At 39.8% G+C, this 23,416-nt stretch overlaps 1 protein-coding gene and 1 pseudogene across 1 annotated transcript in view; both read right to left on the reverse strand.

Moving 5' to 3' along the window:
- Positions 1-23,416, reverse strand: part of DHX29 (DExH-box helicase 29) — a 58,429-nt gene that overhangs the window by 33,959 nt on the left and 1,054 nt on the right. Inside the window, exons 2-8 of the mRNA XM_049768108.1 lie at positions 20,268-20,341; positions 17,492-17,605; positions 15,722-15,851; positions 13,360-13,505; positions 12,061-12,189; positions 7,055-7,181; positions 5,074-5,229 (exon numbers count right to left, since the gene is read on the reverse strand). Coding sequence (XP_049624065.1) covers positions 5,074-5,229; positions 7,055-7,181; positions 12,061-12,189; positions 13,360-13,505; positions 15,722-15,851; positions 17,492-17,605; positions 20,268-20,341 — 876 coding nt within the window. The remainder of the gene's footprint in view (positions 1-5,073; positions 5,230-7,054; positions 7,182-12,060; positions 12,190-13,359; positions 13,506-15,721; positions 15,852-17,491; positions 17,606-20,267; positions 20,342-23,416) is intronic.
- On the reverse strand, positions 10,367-10,728 carry LOC126000961 (COP9 signalosome complex subunit 9-like; annotated as a pseudogene).

Consider the following 23,416-nt stretch of genomic DNA (forward strand, 5'->3'; position numbering starts at 1 on the left):
ACAGTCTCGGTTCTGAAATCAACTCATGCTGGAGTGCAAAAAGAAAGAGAAAGATAAGATAAAATAATATTGGAGACATCAACTTCAATCTCTACACTAATATAAAGACGTCAAAAAAATCGATCAACCGATAAATATGTGGAAAATGATTGTTTTGTGCTTTTTTGTTTTTCCTTTTCCCCCTGCATAGGCACAGTAACTATTGGGGATATTATAGAGGGAATTTCCTTGGCCTAGGAGATACAGGATTTCTCCCCTCCTGAAGTATACTGTCATGGGATTAACTATAGACTCCTTGCATGATCATTTACTCTCCCCTCGGTGTTTTCGTGGTATATCAGACTTCTGCTTCGTCATGGATGGTAAAATCAGACATCTGTATCTAGAGATCTTGGTGACTGTGCAGCTCAAGGAATGGAGCTTATGATGAAGTCTTTCTTTGTGGTTCTAGGAGTTCTGTTTCTTCATTGTCGTTTTAATCCATCTTCTGTAGTTGGTGGTCTTGGTCATTATGTTGCTCCTAGGATGGAGCCTGGGGATAAAGCCTTTCGTTATGTTTCCGAAAGATGCGTTCAATTGTGGTTGTCTCAGTCTGACCTCTGGAATTGGAGCTCTTGTTTGTTGAACAGATCGTAGACCAAAAGCTAGGCTAGAGCTTTTTGATGCTGTTGTTGTTGTTGTTGTTGTTGGTCTCTGGATATGTACTGTCCCGTCCTGGTTGTAACATCCAGTCATCTGTATATAGCAATGTTGGCTTTTGCACAGATCAAGGGTGACATGTTTTCTGATTTTGTCTTATCGTTGGCTGATGAGGAAGGACAACTTGCTCTTAGATCAAGATCCCATTTCCTTGTTGTCAGGTTATCAATTTAGCACTGGCACATGTTGATGTCAGAGCAGCATTATGCATGCCCTGGAGGGGATTGGGCTCCTGGAGCTGTTGTGGAGAATTCTGTCATTTCTTTGTCTGGGGTCCAAGAGTCAAGGCTGGATGGTTGGTGTCTAGTTCCCAGGAGTCTAAGTTGTTTCCACATGGCAAACGTTCAGGGTGGGTGATGTCCCTGTGTTGTAAACAAGTATGAGTTCTTATCCCTAGTAGATAAGAGCTAGTTTTTATACATAAAATTTTCCCTTTGTTTAATATGTCTTTGCAGGAAGAAGTGGTGCTACATTATATTGCTGGTGGATTTGGGGGGTGGAGAAAGAAGAAAACAGACACCCGACAAAAAATAGGAATATATATGCTCACACATATCTAAAGAAAAAGTTTTTTTAAAAAAAATTAAATAAAAGACGTAATTAAAGGAGTAAAGTGGGGCCAGGAGAGATAGCATGGAGACAAGGCATCTGTCCTTCCTGCAGAGGATGGTGGCTCAAATCCCGGCATCCCATATGGTCCCCCATGCCAACAAGGGCGATCTCCTAGCATAGAGCCAGGAGCACCATCCGAGTGCTGCCAGGAGTGACCCAAAAGAAACAAAAACAAATCAAATCAAATTAACAAAAACTAAAACAAAACAAAACAAAACAAAAAAACAAACAAAAAAACGAACAAGGATAAAAAAGAAAAGAATAAAGAAGAAAAAAAAAACAAAGAAAAAGAGAGAAAGTGATACAGGAGATTACATTTGGGGAGAAACAGGATAAGAGGTAGTGTTATATAGGTCTATATTTATGATGAAAGTACAGGCTTCCCCATTGTCTTTTGAGATTTCCTTGTGAAGTGTGGGGTCCAGGCAGGGAGGTCTTGGGTAGAGTTCTTGCAGTGGGGGTCCTTTGGAGCTAGTTCCAGTATCAAGCCACAGTCCGCATTCAGGAGAGGTGATTAGGACGGCCACACTGCATGGGTCAGTAGGGGTGTTGGTTGTATTTTCTTGCCGGGAACGAGGTGAGAGTTTGGGTGGATGTCTCTTCACTTGTGTAGTGGGTACTGGCTCGTTGGGGTAGGAGGTCAGTCTTGATGCCTAATGGATTAAGAACTGAGGGTGGAGAGTTATAATGTGGTGGGGATATCGGGGATGGGATTGAGGGGTGAAGGGATAGCCGGATTTCTAGGGGAGGGAGAGGGTATAGTATATGGGAGGGGTTATATAAGGTATAGGTATGGGTTGTTTGTGGTTTAGGTTTGTCCCTTAAGGAGGATTCCTATCTCCATGTGCTACTGCCCACATATAAACATATAGAAGTTAGCTTAGGTGTATATTAATGTAGAGAGGTCAGGAGGGCAAGAGGTGCACTGAATACAGAAAGATAGGTAAGTATAGTACTTGTAAGGAAAGGAAACTAATAGTTCAACTTTTGGATATGTATAGGTTTCGTGTCTCGAGTACTAACCATTGTGTTAGTGAGGTCTATCTATATAGGTGTTTACCCTTTTCAGTATTGTCCACAGCACCCTATATGTCAGCTTTCCTTTCCTATAGAGGGGTAACCGTGTGATTTTTATTGGACATAGGTTGAATTGATGATAGTGAGGAGGAGAAGGTGGAGGAAGAGGGAGACCAAGAAGAGAGAGTAGGAAAAACAAAACAAAACAAACCAACAGTCAAACAACAACCACAACAAAAATATGAAGTAATGAGAAGGGAGGGTATAACCTACCATTCATGCTATAAATAATTTAAGATACTACAATGTTTGGTAGGTAAACACACAGGAAGTATATTAAAAATTATATTGGGTGGAAGTGATAGTACAGTGGGTAGGGGTTTGACTTGCATACAGCTGACCTGGATTTGATTCCTGTCATCCTATGTGGTTCCCTGAGCCAACCAAAAATGATTCCTAAGCGCAGAGCCAGGATTAAGCCCCAAAACAAAGAAAAACCCAAACCAAACCTATAAACAGGGGCTAGGAATCTAGTTTAGGGATTTATGGTACATAAAAGTCATGACTCAGATTCTATCACCTGCCCCAAATGGCCTCCTAAGTGTAGTTAGCTTTGAGCACCTAGCATCATGGGTGGCCTTAGGGACTGCAAAGACTGCAGGACTGCAGAGTCCAAGCACCACTGCATCTCAGGACCTGGCACTGAATGGCTGGTCTGGTTGGCCAAATATTGCCCTGAGTATCCATAAGGTCCCTCCTCCCACAACAAATAAGAAACATTATAAATCATTTCTCTGCTTGAAGTCTGCCATGATCACTATCAGCATTTTAATGGCTTCCCATTATATATTACTCCAGACTCTTTTATCACTTCCTGAAAGCTTTAATTATCAATCTCTTCTATATCTTGTCACTTCTATAGAAGATGTCTATCCTCTGGTCATACTATCAAGTCAATTCTTTGAATGCTCAAATTTGCCTGCTTAAACAAATACAGTAGCCATCATCCACATGTGGTCATATTCAAATTAACTAAAATTTCAAATTCTCAGCTGCACTAGTCATATTACAAGATCTCATAATAGCTACATAATAGTGAGTACCTCAGGGAATAATGCTGACACAGAAAAGTCTTATCAACATAAAATCAGGGGAATTCCCATCACCTAATTGTCCTTCCTCCACCTCTGTTCCCGTCCTACCTCCCATGTCCTCCTCCCTCACCCCCAGGGCTGCCAGAATAAGTGGTCCCTTCTGTGCCTAGCTGACTACTTAGTGGTCCTACACCAGTTTGGTCTTGGTACCTCCCTTGTTTCCCCGCTCTAGTTGGGAGGCGGGACTAGATAGTTCAAGTTAGGTGGTTTTGTTTGAAGAAGAAAAAAATAATAAACTGGGGAAAAAAGAGGTGGAACACCACAACAGTACAAAAAGAAGTGTCAAATAAAACATCCAGTGAACACTGTCAATGATATGTAGGCCACTATGATTAAAATAAAATATATATTAAAAAAAGTCTTATCAAAGTGTTCTGTGGAATATTTGTAGAAAAAAATAACTAAAGAACTAATTAGAGGTTGAAGAGATATACACATGTTAAGGTGCTTGCATTGCACTGGCCACCATGTTTATATCCCACAGTCTCAAGTATCATGGGGTACAGCCCAAGAATCACTTCGTTCTTAGGGCCTTGCACAGAACTGTTGGCTCAGTAGCCCAAGAATTGCTGGCAGATCACCAACTCAATGAATACCACTTCGGAGCCCCTCCATCAACACCTCCAAAAGAACTATTTATATGATACTTGACTGGTCATACTACAGACTGTGAACAATGTATTAATTATATCAACATTTACCTGTGAGTACAAAGAAACACAATACACAATTACATTTATATGGTGTCATGATAGGAAAAGAAAAGGCTTAAGGAATAGGTGTTATTTGAGTTGATTGTTTAAGCAAGGGAAAGGTTAGTCAAGTAACAGGTAACAAGTCTAGCAAAGAGTCCTGGTGTCCTGATATAACTTTCCTTTGCTTGGGGGCCACACCTGGCACTGCTCATGGGCTAATCCCTACAAGGTGCTAATGGGCTGCTCCAAGAGACCAGGTCTGGGATTGAAGCACGCAAAGCTAAGTATGTACTCTAGTCTGAGCTATCTCTCCAACCCCAAAATGTTTTGTTTTTGGGCCAATCTGGCAGCACTCTGGGGTTACTCTTGGCTCTACACTAAGAAATTACTCCTGGCAGGGTCAAGGGACCAATTGGGATGCCAGGGATTGAACCCGGGCTGGCTGTATACAAGGCAAATGTCCCACCCACTGTGCTATTGCTCCTGTCCCAACCGTGAAATATTTTAAGTAATGATGTGGCCACACTATTTACTGAAGAAAAGGTGAAAAGGTAGATTGTAGAACAAGGTATAGGATATCTCAATGCCATGATAAAGAGCTTGCATTACTAATAAATTTTTTTTTAAAAGGAGACTGATTTGCTTTGACCTGTGTTAAGATAATTTCAATAGAAATTTAGATGGCTGGATAGATATAAGGTTGAAACTAAGTACCTGTAACAATAAAACAAGAAACAAACTGAATCATCATTAATTTTTGCTTTTCCAAGATAGCTTGTAGAACCATAACTTTACTGACATCTCATGTAGTTTGCCAAATGCAAAGTAACATAATTTCTAAACAACACACTTCTTGACATTTTACTATTTACAAATTTCATATTCTCTTCATTTACCTTTCTCTCCTTCAGTAGCTGTAGGCTTTTCAAATAAATTAAAGTTCAAAGCACTTTCCCCTTCTGTGGTTATGGGAGGTTTCTTCTTTTCATTCTGTTGATGTGAAATCTTTATAGCTGGATTAAATACTGGATGGTCTTCCAAAGTTTCCATTTCTATTGAAAAAAAATAAAAAACATGATGCCTTTTTTTTTTTTTTTTTTTTTGGTCACACCCAGCGGCACTCAGGGGTTACTACTGGCTTTGCACTTAGAAATTATTCCTGGCTCTGAACTCAGAAATTATTCCTGGCAACCTTAAGAGGTCATATGGGATGCCGGGGTGATATGGCTTGCTGGGGATTCAACCTGGATTGGCCGTGAACAAGACAAATGCTCTACCTGTTGTGCTAGCTATATCTTTGGCCCTGACATAATGCATTTTTGTTTTTGTTTTGGGGTCACACCCAGTGGTGCTCAGGGTTTACTCCTGGCTCTGCACTCAGAAAATGCTCCTGGTTCGGGGACCATGTGGGATGCTGGGGATCGAACTCGTGTCTGTCCTGGGTCAGCAACATGCAAGGCAAATGCCCAACCATAGTGCAACCACTCTGGCCCCTGACATAATCCATTTTTTATGTTTGTCTTTTATGCCTTTTTATGTTACAAAAAAATTTTAAACATACATACACAGCAGAATTATTTCTTTTTCATCCTAGCCATTTACTTAACATTTCCTACTAAGAATTTATGTCAAAGGCAATTTAGTTTCATATCATACTCTATTTTTTTTTTGGTTTATGGGCCACACCCAGCGGTGCTCAGGGGTTCCTCCTGGCTCTATGCTCAGAATTCACTCCTGGCAGGCACGGGGGACCATATGGGACGCCGGGATTCGAATCACCGACTTTCTGCCTACGAGGCAAACGCCCTGCCTTCGTGCTATCTCCCCGGCCCCTCATATCATACTCTAAAAAGTAAAAAACAATTTAACAAATGTAAAAGCATCTTCATTAGAAATATTGATGGAGGGGCCGGAGAGATAGCATGGAGGTAAGGCCTTTGCCTTTCATGCAGGAGATCATCGGTTCGAATCCCGGCGTCCCATATGGTCCCCCGTGCTTGCCAGGAGCAATTTCTGAGCCTGGAGCCAGGAATAACCCCTGAGCACTGCCGGGTGTGACCCAAAAACCACCAAAAAAAAAAAAAAAATTGATGGAGGAGGAGGCTGGAGTACAGCAGATGGGCACTTGTCTTGCATGCATCTGACCAACCAGGTATGATCCCCAGCACCCCATATTGTTCTCTGAGCACTGCCAGGAGTGATTCTTAAGCATAAAGCCAGGAGTAACTCCTAAACATTGCCAGGTGTGAAGCAAACCAAAAACAAATATGAAAATCAAACAACCTCCCTCCCAAAATCATGAAACTATATTTAACTCTATCACAAATAGAGATTATATATAACATATATATGTATATATATATTTTAATTTTTGGGTCACACCCAGCTGCACTGAGGGGGATCATATGCAACTGAGGGGACCATATGGGATGCCGGGATTCGAACTACCGTCCTTCTGCATGAAAGGCAAATGCCCCACCTCTATGCTATAGAGATGATATTTTATCACACATCAGAAGCTAACAAATACAATCTGCAGGCCAAATCCAGGCCAGCTGTCTCTTTCTGTGTAATCTCTGGTTTGATGTGAATAATATAAAATTTATATTTCAATATCCATAGTTTTATTACGAGAATGCAGTAATTAACTTATGTACTGTCTATGGCTGCTTTTATGCTGTGAAGCAGAATTGAACAGAAGTGATTCAAGCAGATATGGCTTGCAAGACCTACAATATTTACTCTTCAGTTTATAGAAAAGTTTGCCAATCCCAGGTGCAAATTGTTACAAGAGAGCACATATGGGGCAACCTTAATGCCAAGAAGCCAATGCAGAAAAAGTGTTTATATGTCCAAATTTTGAAAGTATTTATTTACCTCTTTGAAGTTTTCTGATTTTTTCTTGTGCTTCCTTTTGGCCTTGCTTGTTTTTTTCTAGTTTAAAGGAAGCTGCTTGTTCCTTTGCATCAAGAAGTTTTGCTGCAAGCTGCAAGTACCTTTCATTCTGTTCCAAATACAATGATGATGAGAGAATAATCAGAAAAGCAAGACTAATTTATTGTCTGTGTATGTGACTACTTTTTTTTAGACCACACCAAAAATGCTCAGGAATTAGTTCTGGTTTTGCACTCAGGAAATTACTCTTGGTAGTGATTAGACCATATGAGATGCCAGGGAATCAAACCCAGGTTGGCTGCATGCAAAGCAAACACCTATCTGCTGTATCCCGAGTTACTTCTTTTGATCTCATCTAGTAAATCTACATCTTGTTTTTTTTTATAGAAAAATAATTTAGAGGCCAGCGTGATGGTGTAAGTGGTAGGCATCTGCCTTGCCTGTGCTAGCCTAGGATGGGCCACAGTTCTATCCCCCTGCGTCCCATATGGTCCCCCAAGCCAGGAGCGATTTCTAAGCAAATAGCCAGGAGTAACCCCTGAGCAGGTGTGGCCCAAAAAACCAAAAAAAACAAAAATTAAAAAAAAACTTTATAGAAAAAAAGCCCCCACAAATATACAGATTTGCAGATTTATAAATATTTTCTGTAGTACTAATCGAAAAGATAAAAAGTAAAATCAGTTATAGGGAAAGCAAAGGAATAAGGGTGATCTATATAGACAAACTTATTTGACATGTAAACTATAATAAAGCTACAGAAACAAGTATGAGATCATTGCTCGAAAGTTAAAATAATTTTATATATATATATATATATATATATATATATATATATATATATATATATATATATATATATATATATATATATTTTTTTTTTTTTGGTTTTTGGGCCACACCCGTTTGACGCTCAGGGGTTACTCCTGGCTATGTGCTCAGAAATCGCCCCTGGCTTGGGGGGACCATATGGGACGCCGGGGGATCGAACCGCGGTCCTTCCGTGGCTAGCGCTTGCAAGGCAGACACCTTACCTCCAGCGCCACCTACCCGGCCCCAATTTTATATATTTTATAAATGATAAGGTATTTAATAATATATATTATTTAGTATAATGCTCATAAATATTAGAATACTCACATAGTTCCATCATTCCATAATATCTAGCTCATGAAGATAGGGAAATAAATAGGGAGAAAAAGGCTACTGGGGAAAATGAACATTATAAAATTAAAGAATTTGCCAAGCAAAAACCAGACTGAATTTAAAGCTGCATTCAAGTTCCTGTCCTTAGCCCTAACTCCAAAGGGAAGCAGCAACTGAAGAATGGGGTGAAGGGGTTGGAGAGATAGTACAGGAATTAAGATGCCTACTTTGCACATAGCTGACCCCACTTTGATCCTAGCACTGCCTAATGTCCCCCAAGCATTTCCAAGAGTGGTCCCTGAGCACAGAGCCAGGGTTTAATTAAGCCCTGAACATTGGTAGGTGTCACTGAAACAAAAGAATGGGGTGATGATTAGAATGTGTGCAGTGGTGTTTATGGAACATAAATTTTATGAGGAAGGGAAAGTGACAACTAAAAAACCACAGCCAGCTTAAGTCTGGGATCATTTTGTGTAGAAGCAAGTATGTCACTAACAGATACAGAGACTGGCTATTTCTTTAAATTAACCTAAATGACTCATCCTTTCCCTATTTTCTGTCTATGGATCTACATACCATCTCATGTGTTCTGTCTTCTTATATTTAGATTTAGATGACCAATTTCTGACTCTTATTTTAAATGTTTCATTTCCCTTCCAATTTGGAACCTTAAAAGAAACCTGGCAAAGACAATGACTATCAAAATGGCTTTCCTACTCTTTATATATTATTACCTGAACATTGCTAAATATTCAATAGCATTTTTTTTTCTTTTGGTTTTTTGGGTCACACCCGGCAGTGCTCAGGGGTTACTCCTGGCTGTCTGCTCAGAAATAACTCCTGGAAGGCACAGGGGACCATATGGGACACCGGGATTCGAACCAACCACCTTAGGTTCTGGATTGGCTGCTTGCAAGGCAAACACCGCGGTGCTATCTCTCCGGGCCCTCAACAGCATTTTCTAAGCATGTATTTTGTTTTTGGATCACAGCCAGTGATGCTCAGGGATTATTCCTGGCTCTGTGTTCAGAGTTCACTCTTGGCAGGCCTTGGGGAACAAATGTGGTGCCAGAGATTGAACATAGGTTGGCAGTGCACAAGGCAAGTGTCCTATCTATAGGACATACCTATAGGCCCGCCACACCATTTAAATAGGCGGGAGAGGGTGGGTGGGGGTGTTCTAAGCCACACCCAGTTGTGCTCAGAGGTTACTTCTGGGTCAACACTGAGGAATTACTCCTGGTGGTGCAGAGAACCATATAAACAGTAGAGATTGAACCCAGATTGACAATGTGCAGTGTAAAAAGCCTACACACTATATACTCAGGCATAGTACATCACATCATTTTAAGCCTTCCACATTTGCTATAAAATGTTACATTTTACTTGTTAGTCAACTACTCTTAAATAGCTAGTGGCTTATTTATAATTGTATGAAAAGTTGTCAAAGTAATTTTCTGAACATCAAAATTTTTGTTTCAGCTTAACTCATCTATTTCTGGTTTTTGTTTGTTTGTTTGTTTTTGGGTCACACTTGGCAGTGCTCAGGGGTCACTCCTGGCAGGCTGGGGGTGGGGACCAGATGGAATGGGATGCCAGGATTCAAACCACCAACCTTCTGCATGCAAGGCAAATGCCTTACCTCCATGCTATCTCTCCAGCCCCGATTTCTATCTGCCATTATTCATCTATGTTTTTTGTTTCTGGGCTACCCTGGCACCACTCAGCGGTTCCTCCTGGTGGTGCTTAGGGGGCCATATGGGATTCCAGTGATCTAACCTGGGCGGGCCAGCCAAATGCAAGATGAGTAGACTAACACTGTTTTATAGCACCAACCCTTTATCTAAACATCTTATCTTTTACATGAGATTATTTATTTATTTAGGTTTTTGGAGCACACATGGCAGTGCTCAGGGGTCATTCTGAGCTGTGCTCAGAAATCAATCCTGGCAGACTTGGGGGACCATATTCATGCTGGGGATCGAACCTGGGTCCATCATGGGTTGGCCACATGCTACTGCTATGTTATTGCTCCAGCCCCAAGATTATCTATTTTTAATGTCTTAACAATTCCACTTTTGTATTCTTAGCACCAACTCATTTATCTGGACCATATTCCTATCCATCACTGTCTATATACACTCAATACGCTTTTTTTTTCCCCCAAGTGAGGACACGGTTAATGGAGTGAGGATGCCGCTGTCACATTCGGGAACAATCAGGCCCTACAGAAAGCAAAAACTTCCCTGGTTCTTGGTTTTCTCGGTGCACTGTCACCATCCATGTCACTGTCAGCATCACTGACACCATCTGACCCGGGGAAGCCGGCACCCAGGCAGGTCACTGGACATCGTCATCATCAAAGAGGTCTTCAAATTTTTGAAGAAGTCGGCATGCCCGGCCTTCTCGTTGGCCGCCAGGTCCATCAGGAGCCCGCTGCTGCCGCCAGCCTTGTCCAGGTCCACTTAGGGCCCAGCACCCTCGGGGAACATCTTGTCCACCGCCGGCTTCATGGCAAAGCGGGCGCTTCCGGCTCTCAATACACTTTAATCCCAAAACTCTCCTTCTCCTTTTTCAAGTGGGGACTGGGCCATATCTAGAAATGTTCAAAGCTAATTCCTAGGTTTGCACTCAGGGTTTATTACTAGGAAGCTCGGGGACCATGTGAGATTGAATCAGGTTTGGCTGTGTCAAGGAGAGCACCCTACTCACTGTACTTTCACTTCACCCCCTCATCTATACATCTTATCTTTTACATGAGAATGTCTAGTTTTTAATGTTTGAATAATTCCACTTTTGCATCCTTCACATCATCTTATCTATCTAAACAATATTTCTATCTTTCATGCCTATGTACACTTAATATACACTTTAAGCCGAAACTGGGGGGAGGGGGAGTTGGAACATACCAAGAAATGCTCAGAGCTATACCTAGCTTTGTGCTCAGGGATCACTTCTTGCAATGCTTGTGGATGAAGGGGATGTAACCCAGTTTAGCTGTATGCAAGCAAACAACCTGTTTTACTATCAATCTCTCCATCCTCCAAACTTTTTCTTCTTTGAAAACTTGACCTCATGTACCAATGAGAAGAGATCTCTTCTTTCTGAGAATATGTAGTTTAGTACTATGTTGTTAGGGTTTTTTTTCTGTTTACATTAATTTAGCATAGACAAAGGGTCTAAAAAATTTACACAGGGTACATAAGAGTAAAAATGAAAAACCTTCCTCCCTAAAACAAATAGTAATAGTGTTTTGTTTTTTTTTTTTAAATCTCTTTCCAGATACTTTCTTTTCATACCTAAGAATGCAACACTAGGGGCTGGAACGAGAACACAGCGGTATGGCATTTGCCTTGCACATGGCCAACACAGGATGAACCCCAGTTCGAATCCCAGCATCCAATATGATCCCCTGAGCCTACCAGGAGTGATTTCTGAGCACAGAGCCAGGAGTAACCCCTGACCAAAAAAAAATAAAAAAAAGAATGCAACATCATATAAATGTTTTTTGCTTCTACATATTCACCACATTTATTTGGCAACTTTTCCCTTTTCTTTCTATGGTATAATTAACCTGAAATAAAATTCACTTATTTATAATATACACATGAATGAGCTTGCTCAATGTATGCATCCAGGTAACTATCATCTCAGTAAAAATAGAAAACATTTCAGTTATCCCCAAAAGTTTTCACATAAAATTTTGTTTAATCTTTACACCAACCCTCAGAAATACTAACACATTTTCTCTAACTTACAAACCAGGAAATTAAGTCTCATTAAATAAAATATTCTGCCAAGCAATATCCAGCTAGAATTTTAGTCTGATACAAAAGTCTACTCACTGGGTCAAATTTTTCCTCTTCTTCTAAACTTTTAGAATTCTCACTCTTTTCTTCTTCATTTTGCTGCTCAGCATACCGCAAAATCCATTCTTTCATATTTACTTCTGTATGCTTTTCTTCTTTTTTTGTCTTAATATAACACAAAACCAAAGTTAGAAAAAGATGTTAAAAGTATCATGTGTCATCATTTTTACAATTTAGTTAAGACTCAAAACAAGCACACACATAGCTTCAAAGGTTATTTTTACTGTCAGTCAAGGATGAAAAAATTGAACTCAACTTTAAAAAGTAAACTTCTGGTGCTGGATTGATAGCTCAGTGGGCAGGAGGTTTGTCTTGCATGTGGCTGACCAGAATTTAATCCCCAGCAATGATCCCTCAAAACTGCCAGGAGTAATTTCTCAGCACAGAACCAGAAATAACCCCTGAGCCAGCCTCAAAAACGAACAACACAACTTGCATAAACCAAAAATACTTAAAGGGACAAAAATAAAATGGGGGGGGGGGTGGGAAGAAAAGTTAAAAATATGTTATTCTGGGCCCGGAGAGATAGCACAGTGGTGTTTGCCTTGCAAGCAGCTGATCTAGGACCTAAGGTGGTTGGTTCAAACCCCGGTGTCCCATATGGTCCCCGTGCCTTCCAGGAGCTATTTTTTTGGTTTTTCGGGCCACAGCCATTTGATGCTCAGGGGTTACTCCTGGCTAAGCACTCAGAAATGGCCCCTGGCTTGGGGGGGACCATATGGGATGCCGGGGGATTGAACCGCGGTGCTTCCTTGGCTAGCGCTTGCAAGGCAGACACCTTACCTCTAGCACCACCTCATGGGCCCCAGGAGCTGTTTCTGAGCAGACAGCCAGGAGTAACCCCTGAGCACTGCTGGGTGTGGCCCCACCCAAAAATGTTACTCTTTAAAAATAGTTTATAAGGATAATACTTTGTGGTTTTGCTTCTTTTTTCTTTTTAAAATTCTTCTGTTTTTAAGCTTGTGCTATAACTTTTAAAATCTGCATGAACTTTATTCACTAGTTGCCAGTATATACAATGTAAATCCAACATTTTGATGAGTTTGCATTCTTTTGTGATTCTAATATTATACATCTTTAAATAGTTAAGTATATATACATATATTTAAGGGTGAAGCAAGATAGTTATTATTGACTCATAGATGTGAAGGAGAGAATGAGAGAAAATACATGTTCATAAGAAAATATGCGGTTTTCATAGTGGAAAAAAAAAGCATAGAGATAGGGAGAACATGAGCTTGAAGAGCAAGCCTAAACAGTTACATTTTGAATTACCTTAATCTTAGCTTCTTCCTCTTGCTTTTTGGTTTTAGGTTGCAATGGAGGTGAAATAGTGGCTTGTATTTGAGGAGACTGGAATTTTGGTCTACTTTTAGGTTGTTGTTCTTCAAATTCTTGACTGAATCCTTCAGGAAGTGCATCTTTATTTTTAAAGGAGATGAAAATAAATATACATGTAACATAAAATACAAATATCTTTATTTATTTATTCATTTATTTATTTTGGCCGTACCTGGTTCTGTACTCCAGGATAATTCTGGACAATGGACAGGGATCCATAGTAGGTGCCAGGGATCAAACCAGAATTAGGGCTGAGGTGGCCACATGTTAGGCAAGTGTTTTTACCTCCTGTACTATTCCTCTTGCTCCAAATATTTATTATTATCATTATCTGTTTATTTTAGAGCCACTCCTGGCTCTGAGCTCAGAAATCACTCTTGGTGAGGGGTTTGGATCCCATATGTGTGTGGGACCAGAATTTTTTTTTGTTTGTTATTGGGCCACACCCTGTGGGGCTAAGGGGACCATATGGGATGCCGGGAATCAAACCAGGGTCTTTATCGGGTCAGCTGTGTAAAAGGCAACTGCTTTACCACTGTGCTAATAATACTCCAGCCTCTGGGACCAGAAATTGAACCTGGGCTAGCTCACTGAAAGGCAAGCACCTTATCATGATATGGTCTCCAAAATACTTATTAAATATGTCAAACTCTGCCTTGACAAAGAACTGAATTTTCTTCAATTCCTCATTTCTGCGAATAGAAACTCTAGAATTAACTTGGTTTTATTTTCAAACTAGAAGCAGGAATACACAACAGAGGATAATCAGTCTGCTTCTTTTGAATCCTGTTTTGAATATGTTTTTATATAAGATCTTAATCTATTCGTTATTAGTTGCCTGCTGCAACATACTACATATGTCTAAGTATCCTTAAGCAATCTTAGAAACAATTAGAACTGCAAGTTCTTGCCAAAATATACAACCATAATCCTCTCTTAATCAAATATTTATTGCACAGCGGTAGGGTGTTTGCCTTGCATGCTGCCGATCCAGGACAGATGGTGGTTCGAATGGTGGTATCCCATATGGTGCCCTGTGCCTGCCAAGAGCGATATCTGAGAACAAAGCCAGGAGTAACCCGAGCGCTGCCAGGTGTGGAACCCCCCCCCCCCCAAAAGAAGTAAAACAAGCATGAAAAATCATGGGTACACCAGCCCCTCACCTGAAAGCTGGTAATCTTGGGAAGGGAGAGAAGGCCAAGTCCCTGCCCTGCCAAAGCCACAACTGCTACATTCAACACGCACCCACAATTGCTGTTTTGCCAATGGTCCTGCTTCACCATTTCTCTATGGCTCTCTGCAGACACCTATCTGACCAGAACTCTAGGTAGGTGGGTATTTGGTCTAACATCACCAGGATGTTTATTAATTCATTTGTTTGTATGTTTTGGGGCCACACCCAGCAGCGTGCAGGGGTCACTCCTAGCTCTATTCAGAAATAGCTCCTGGCAGGCTCGGGGGACCATATGGGATACCAGGGATCGAACCTGGGTCCTTCCCAGGCTTGCTGCATGCAAGGCAAATGCCTTACCACTGTACTATCACTCCAGCCCCCACCAGGACGTTCATTTCATTTTGTTTTGGGGGGCCACACCCGTTTGATGCTCAGGGGTTACTCCTGGCTAAGAGCTCAGAAATTGCCCCTGGCTTGGGGGGACCATATGGGATGCCGGGGATCGAACCGTGGTCCTTCCTTGACTAGCGCTTGCAAGGCAGACACCTTACCTCTAGCGCCACCTTACCGGCCCCATCATTTTTTAAAGTGAGTGCAGTCACCCTCCCTGCTGCCACCCTCACGTGTGTTTCTCATACTTCCGAAATCCCAGGCAGCTAAAAACATGTTCCACAAAGTCGCAGTATCAGCAATAGTACTTGAAATTCCTGGGCCACGTGGCTGCATTTGCAGCCATGTGACAATTACATTTTTGTTTAATGCTGTCTTCCCCACAGGAACATACCAAACGAAATACCAATATGTATCTGAAGCTACCTAGTATTTAAAATAAAAGAAGTAACAGAATGACCAAGTAGCAAAAAGAGCTTGCTAAACCTTCTGCAATGACTTAATGACCTCTCTGTGACATATAATAATTTTCAAATATTCTTGCTGTTGTTCTCTTTTTTCTTTATTAATAATTTCTCTCCCACTTATCTGAAAACAAATGTATTATGATCAACCTTGACAACCATGTAATAAATGATCTATAAAGTAAATTATATTTTAAAAGTTTTATACAATTAATACAAAATATTGAAATTATTTAAAAAATTGTTAGACATTTAGAATATTGCTTACCATCTGAAAGATTTAAACAAAGCCAATCCAAGGCTGAATGGAGATCACCTCCATGTAAGAGAGTGTTAGTCATGGCATCTTCAATGTCTTTCGTCTTAAATGAAAATGCTTGTAAAGCCATATACAAATCCTATGAAAGGGATATGGAAAAACCATTTAATCTTTTTTCTCTTTTTATTTCACTATCCCACTCATGTTCAAACAGAAACTCTTAAAATTAAGCTGGCCGGAATGGTGGCGCAGGGTATGATGTCTACCTTGCACATGCTAGCCTAGGACAGACTGCAGTTCAATCCTCCAGTGTCCATATGGTTCCCCAAGCCAGAAGCGATTCCTGAGAGCATAGCCAGGAGTAACTCCTGAGCATCACCAGGTGTGGCCCAAAAACCAAAAAAAAAAAAGAAAAAACAAAAAACAAAACTCTTAAAATAAGTTATAGTGTGAAATGAATTGTCCTCTTTTTTTCTTAGAAGAGGAAAATTTCTCATTACTCACAGTGAAGAGAATTTGAAAACTACAGATCAAAAAAAAATAAGGGCTGAAAAGATAATACAATGCGTACAGTGCTTGACTTACACATGGCTGGCCTTGATTTAATCTCTAGCATACCATATAGCACTGCCAGGAGTGATCCCTGAGTGCAGAGCCAGGAGTAACCCCTGAGCAATACCACGTATGGCCTCAAAACAAACAGAAAGTAAAATAATTGGCTTACAAATAACAAAAGGAGAATGCTTTTATTATTCAAAGGTATAACTTAATTATCGTACGTTTCTTTTATTAACTTTCTCACAATCACGTAGAAAACTATTATTTTACAATGTAATATAAGCATCTTCCCAAGGTATTGGAAATTCCACATCACTTGTATAGTTATAAAATATTCCATTAGTTAGATGTGATCATCTAATCAAAAAATTTCCAATAGATGAGCTCTTAAGATGTACTATTATATGCAGTGCTTCAAGGAACATCGTCATATATACATAGTGATATCTTCTAACAAACTATCTTTAAGCTCAATATTTAGAATTGAAAAACTGAGTTTAAATACTGATTGCTTATTCAAATATAGCAACCCTTCCAAGCTTCAATTCCTTCATATTAAAAAAAGATGATGCAAAACATTTTTACCCTTTAGGACAGCTGTACAGAGAAAATGCAAGCAAAATGCTCATCACAGAGTGTAGCACAATTTTTCAAATGATGTTCTCATGTCATCTTTTAAATGTGTGAACTTTATACATCATACATTTTTTTTCTCTATTCTTTTGAGCTCAGGAATTATTTCTGGAAGTGTGAGTCCATATGAGATGCTAGGGAAATGAATCTGGGTCGGCCACAGGCACTGCAAAAAGTACCTACTGTAATACTGTTCTCTATATATAAAATGTTGATGAAAATGACCTATCTAAAATCTCAACAGAAAAAAAGATTTATCTCACACATAGAGAGGTATCATTTAAATGTGCCACTAAAAATAATAAAGTTAGAAAAAGTTTGCATAGGGGCCAGAGCAATAGTACAGCAAATAGGGCAATTTGCTTTGCACACGGCTGACCCAGGACAGACCCAGGTTCAATCTCCCGGCATCCCACATGGTCCCAGAGCCTGCCAGGAGCTATTTCTGAGCACAGAGCCAGAAATAACGCAAGTGCCACCGGGTGTGGCCCTAAAACCTAAATAAATAAATAAATAAATAAATAAATAAATAAATAAATAAATAAATAAATAAATGGTTTAAAACAAAAGAAAAAGTTTGCATAATACCTGTAATTTTTTTGCAGTAAGTCTTCCAGAAATTATCCCTTTGTCATTATTTTGTTTTTTATGTTCATTGATCACTCCAATAATTCTTTGCTCAAGTTTATTATTGATAACCACCTGTTGAAGACAGAGGTCATTATTAATTAGAGGTTAAATTATTAATTTGTATTTAATAGTTAATTAGAACTACTATTTTTTTTTGTTTTGTTTTGTTTTTTTGGTTTTTGGGCCACACCCTGTGACGCTCAGGGGTTACTCCTGGCTATGTGCTCAGAAGTTGCTCCTGGCTTCTTGGGGGACCATATGGGACGCCGGGGGATCGAACCGCGGTCCGTCCTAGGCTAGCGCAGGCAAGGCAGGCACCTTACCTCCAGCGCCACCGCCTGGCCCCAGAACTACTATTTTGTACATCTGTCAATTATACCCAAATTTTCAATGAAAGCCCAGTACAGTCAATAAATTTTTTTTAATGTTTTGTGACCAAAGTGAATTATGAATCTTTCACAGTAATATTTAATAATTAGTGACAATGAATCAGTGCCATTCCCACTACCAATGTTGTCCTCTCTCCACCCCTGTTCCCAGCATGCATCCCATATCTCCCTCATCCCTCATTTGCCCTCTAGACTGCTAATATAACTGGTTCCCTCTGGAAACAAGCAAGATGCCCTTCAACAGATGAATGGCTACAGAAACTGTGGTATATACATACAATGGAATATTATGCAGCCGTCAGAAGAGATGAAGTCATGAAATTTTCCTATAAGTGGTTGTACATGGAATCTATTATGCTGAGTGAAATAAGTCAGAGGGAGACAGATAGACACAGAATAGTCTCACTCATCTATGAATCTTAAGAAAAATCGAAGACATTACTTCAATAAGGCCCAGAGACAATAGAGTTAAGGGCTGGAAGGGCCAGAAGGACCAGCTCACAATTTGAAGCTCACCACAAAGAATGGTGAACGTTAGGGAAATAACTACACTAACAACTAGCATTAAATATTAAAGAATGAGAGAAGTAGAATGCCTGTTGTGATACAGGCAGGGGTGGGGAGAAGGGAGGGCATTGGTGGTGGGAATGTTGCACTGTGAAGGGGGGTATTCTGTTATCACTGAAATTCAACTACAAACATACTTGTAATCATGGTGCTTAAATAAAGATTTATATATATAAAGAAGTATATCATAGAATACAAAAACACAATGCAGAAATGCCCTCTGCATTCGTATGTTCATGGCAGCACTATTCACAATAGCCAGAATCTAGAAGCAATCCAAGTATCCAAGAACAGATTCATCAATAAAGGAACAGTGGTACATCTACACAAAGGAATACTATACAACTGGTATGAAAAATGAAGTAATAAAATTTTCTTATACAAAGATGGATATAGAGTACTGAGCAAAATAGGAGAGGGATCAGAAAGAGAGGGATACACATATAATGATCATACTCATTTATGGAATATTATTAAAAGGATAGCATAGTAATAATATCCAGAGACAATAGAGACTAGGGACAGGAAGACAGTTCATGATAGGAAGTTTGCCACAAATACTGGGGCATTGCAGTTAGGGCAGAGAAACAACCATCGTGACAATGATAGTTGATCACTCTGAACAAGAATTGGATGCTGAAAGGGGATAAAGTGACATGTATGATAGCTCTTCAGTAATAATATTGCAAGCCACAGTGTCTAACAGGCCAGAAAAAGGAAGAGAGAGAAGAAAAATGTTTGCCCCAGAGACAGAGAAGAGGGTAGGTGGGCGGGCAGGAAAGAAATTGGGGGCATTTGTGGCAAGAATATACACTGGTATTATACACTATATGAATGAAACTTAATCATTAACAACTTTTAACTTAAAATAACTGTATTGTGAACAATCTTGTAAACCAGTGTTTAAATAAAGTAATTAAAAAAAAAACACAGATGAAACCACCAAAATAAAAACCAACCTAGTGAATTAAAAAAAACATTACCAAGGTGATAGATGAAGGGGAAGCATGAGTTTAGTGGGTTAAAATCTGGAGTCAAAAGTCAAAAAAAGGGCCGGAGCGATAGCACAGTGGTAAGCCATTTTTGTCTTGCACGCAGCCAACACAGGACAGACCCCGGTTCAAATCCCGGCATCCCATATGGTCGCCCAGAGCCAGAAGTAACTCTTGAGCACCGCCGGGTGAGACCCCAAAACTACCCCCCCCAAAAAAAAGTAAATAAAAAAATGGATTCTAGGAAGAAAAGAGACATGAACCAAAATTATAAATGGAGAGGAGTACTAAAGAGAAGGTCTAAAAGACATACTATGACACATTAGTAAGGATGTGTGACCTAGACTTAATTTCTTTGAGTACCTCAACACATATATACTTTGTTTGGTGCAGATTTGTAATATACCACTCACAAAAACTTGAGTAACTCATATACATTTTTGATATTTAAGAATGTACTTATTTTTAGGATCTGAGAAGAGAGAGAGTGATAGCACATTTGAAGGCCTGAGATTGATCCCTGGAACCAAAGGGCCCCTCAGGACCATTAGGTGTAACTAGTGGCTTCTAAGCACTAGTGGATATGATCCCAGTCACTATTAGGCCTGCATGTGTGGGCACACAGTTCCAGGAGACCCTTCCTACCTACCGTAGATACTGCTCAGTCCAGACCTTACACACGCACGCACACACACATACCACAACACAACACCCCTTCCCCCCAAGCTAAACACTTTTTGTAAAGGGATAACATTTCTTGAAATTATTTAAAACCGTACTACTTACTTTCAAAATGGATTTATCCAGATTTGCAGGACCTCCAGAATCATTTGTAGAGTTAAAACTATAAATTTTGGGGCCTGTATAGAATAGAAAACAGAGTCAGGGAAGCTTAACGATCCATTTCTATCACACTACTTTACTTCTTTAAAGACTTACATATTGAATACTTGATTTTAATTCTGAACACCCCTAACCCCAAACTTCACCAAATAACTCAATCTGAAGTTAGTAACACCTTCTCTAAATTTTCTAAAACACTATCTATTAGGGCTGGAGATATAGTACAGTGGGTAAGGTGTTTGCCTTCTAGGGCCCAACTAAGTTTAATTCCTGGTATCTCACAGGATTCTCCTGTACCTGGTGATCCCTGAGTGTAGAGCCAGAAGATTAAACCGAAGTCCTGAGCATCATTTGGTATGGTCTAAAAACCACAAGCAAAAATAAACAAACGGGCCAGAGTGGTGGCACAAGCGGTAGGGCGCTTGCCTTGCACATGCTAACCTAGGACGGACCACAGTTCAATCCCCTAGCTTCCCATATAGTCCCCCAAGCCAGGAGTGATTTATGAGTGCCCAGCCAGGAATAACCTCTGAGTGTCACCAGGTGTGGCCCAAAACCAAACAAAACCAAACAAAACTAAACAAACAAACAAACAAAAAAACCCACACCAAACCAAATCAAACAAAAAAACAGCACACTCTAGTTAACTCAAGAGACATTCCAGTTGTGCAGTGTGTGTGTGTGTGAGCTCTGTATTTTACCATATGACTACTTACTAAAAAATTAACTCTTTTCTTACAAAATGTAAATGACTATATACCATTTAAATTAACTCTATGATTAACTTCATATTGTTTTTGGTTTTAAATTTTGGGCCAGACCTGGTGATGCTCAGGGGTTACTTTGGGCTCTGCACTCAGACATTATTCCTTATGGTGCACAAGGAACCACATGGGATGACAAAGACTGAACTTTTGTTGACTATGTGCCAAACACCCTAAACACTGTACTAATGTCCTGGCCTCCTCATCTTTTGTTTTGTTTTGTTTTGTTTGTTTTGGGGCCACATCCGGTGACGCTTAGGGGTTACCCCTGGCTCTGTGCTCAGAAATCGCTCCTGGCTTGAGAGGGGGGAGGTCATATGGGATGCCAGGGAATTAAACAGCGGTCCATCCTAGGTTAGCTCATGCAAGTTAGATGCCCTACTGCTTGTGCCACCACTCCAGCCACTGGCCTCCTCATCTTAATATTTTTAAAACTCCTATGACTATCTTCCTGGCACTTAGCTGAAGATCTGAGGATATTCCTGGCAAAGAAGAAAGGGAATTCTAAGAAAGAGCACACCACTTAAGTTAATAAGGAGGCAATGTTCCTGATGATCAGTTATTAAGTCCAAAGTAGTCACATAATTTCCTATATTATTCCTATATTCCAAAGTACCACACATTTGATGGTTGATATTCATAGACATTCCCTCATTCTACAGGATAGAAATCTAATGTCAAGACAAACCAAGACACATGCTCCCCCTGAAGACTTAACAAGAATCCTTCCTGGCTTTTCTAGTAACTCCCTGTACTGTTTAACATGTCTAGCTTTTTTTTTTTTTTCCATAAGGTATTCTCTATAATTCACAGAAATTTCCCTTTCTTGTCCTTGGATCTAGTAATTGGATTTATGATGCATCTTAAATACAGGATAATTTCATCTCTAGGTCCTTAAACCAGTTAATTTCTCTCCACAATTTAATAGCAATACTGGCTTCTTCTCTCACTCCACCCAAGAAGACAGCCATTCTTCTTGTCTATCTGCAACAAGCTAAGTTTGTTCTCATCCTATAGCCTTTGCCCTTGCTCCCTAGTCTTCAAATCTTCCTACAACTGATTGCTTCAAATCATCCAGGCTAAAATATTTTCTTAGAAATAGACTACACATGTCAATTTATTTTTTCCCAGATCAGTTTTCTAACGTACCTGTTTAATTCTGGTGACCTCAAAATACTTATAATGGCTTTTTATGAGCTTTTAACATGACATAATCCCAAATCCCTCTTAAAATTTTAAGTCTCTTTTTAAGATTTTAAGACCAGGTTAAAGAATTGGCAAAGACAATGAATTTATTGAACGCCTCTTATTATATCTTGGTGTTAGAGATGGGATTAGTAAAATAGACATCACACCTATAATGGACAAAGACAATTGTTCCCATTTTATAGCATTGCCTACCCCCAATAATGGGGGTTCCCTAAAAGCAGGATTTCAATCTGCTTTGATCATGTGATAGTCTTAGTAACAAAAATTTTTCAGGGCAAACGAGCTATTCAAAAACCATTTGATGAACAAATGAAAAATGTGAAATGGCAATACACACCAAATTTGTGCCATAAGTCATATTTTCTTTTTCTGGCTCGGTGCTCCTTGCAGGCTCAGGAGACCATATTGAACCTGAGTCCATCCCAGATAGGCAGCATGCAAAGGAAATACCCTACTGCTGTGCTATCAATCAGTCCCAAATCTCATTTTTCTATCTCTAAATGAGAATAAAATTTTGAAAAAGTACGTAGAATGTGTGTGTAAATTGTTTGAAAAGATGGATGTGAAAGTAGAAAATACCATTTATATATCAGTTACTATAGAGTTTGAACATTTTTTGGCAGACATTGCCACTTTTTCTCCACTGTAGCTCTAGTATAAGTTACATAAAAATACCGAAACAAGGCCAGGAGTGTAGACTTACATGTCTGAAGCCTGGTCCCTACATTCAAAATAAAACAAAAACTTCTAAACGAACAAATCACGTGGCAATTTATGTAGCCAAATAGTTATAAAACCGTATTTCTTGATTTGGGGAGTGAGGAGTGGTTAAATCACACTTGGAGACTCCCTGGGCTCCTAACTCTGCACAAGTATCACTCCCAGGGGTTCCACACAGTACTCATACTGTGTGAGAGGCTCCAACCTGGTTGGCCTGTGCAAAGAGACTGATCTGCTCTACTGTTTAAAGGCCTTTGATTATTTGACTTACTTATTCCTCTGAATTCTTCTTTGCCCCATTTCACAATGTGACTATTTAATAGCGTCTGTTTCTATCCTTTAACTAGCAGGCTCCATTATAGGCGTGATGTCTATTTTACTCATTCCATCTCTAACCCC

Source organism: Suncus etruscus, chromosome 2 (assembly GCF_024139225.1).
Source record: "Suncus etruscus isolate mSunEtr1 chromosome 2, mSunEtr1.pri.cur, whole genome shotgun sequence".
Lineage (NCBI taxonomy): Eukaryota > Metazoa > Chordata > Mammalia > Eulipotyphla > Soricidae > Suncus > Suncus etruscus.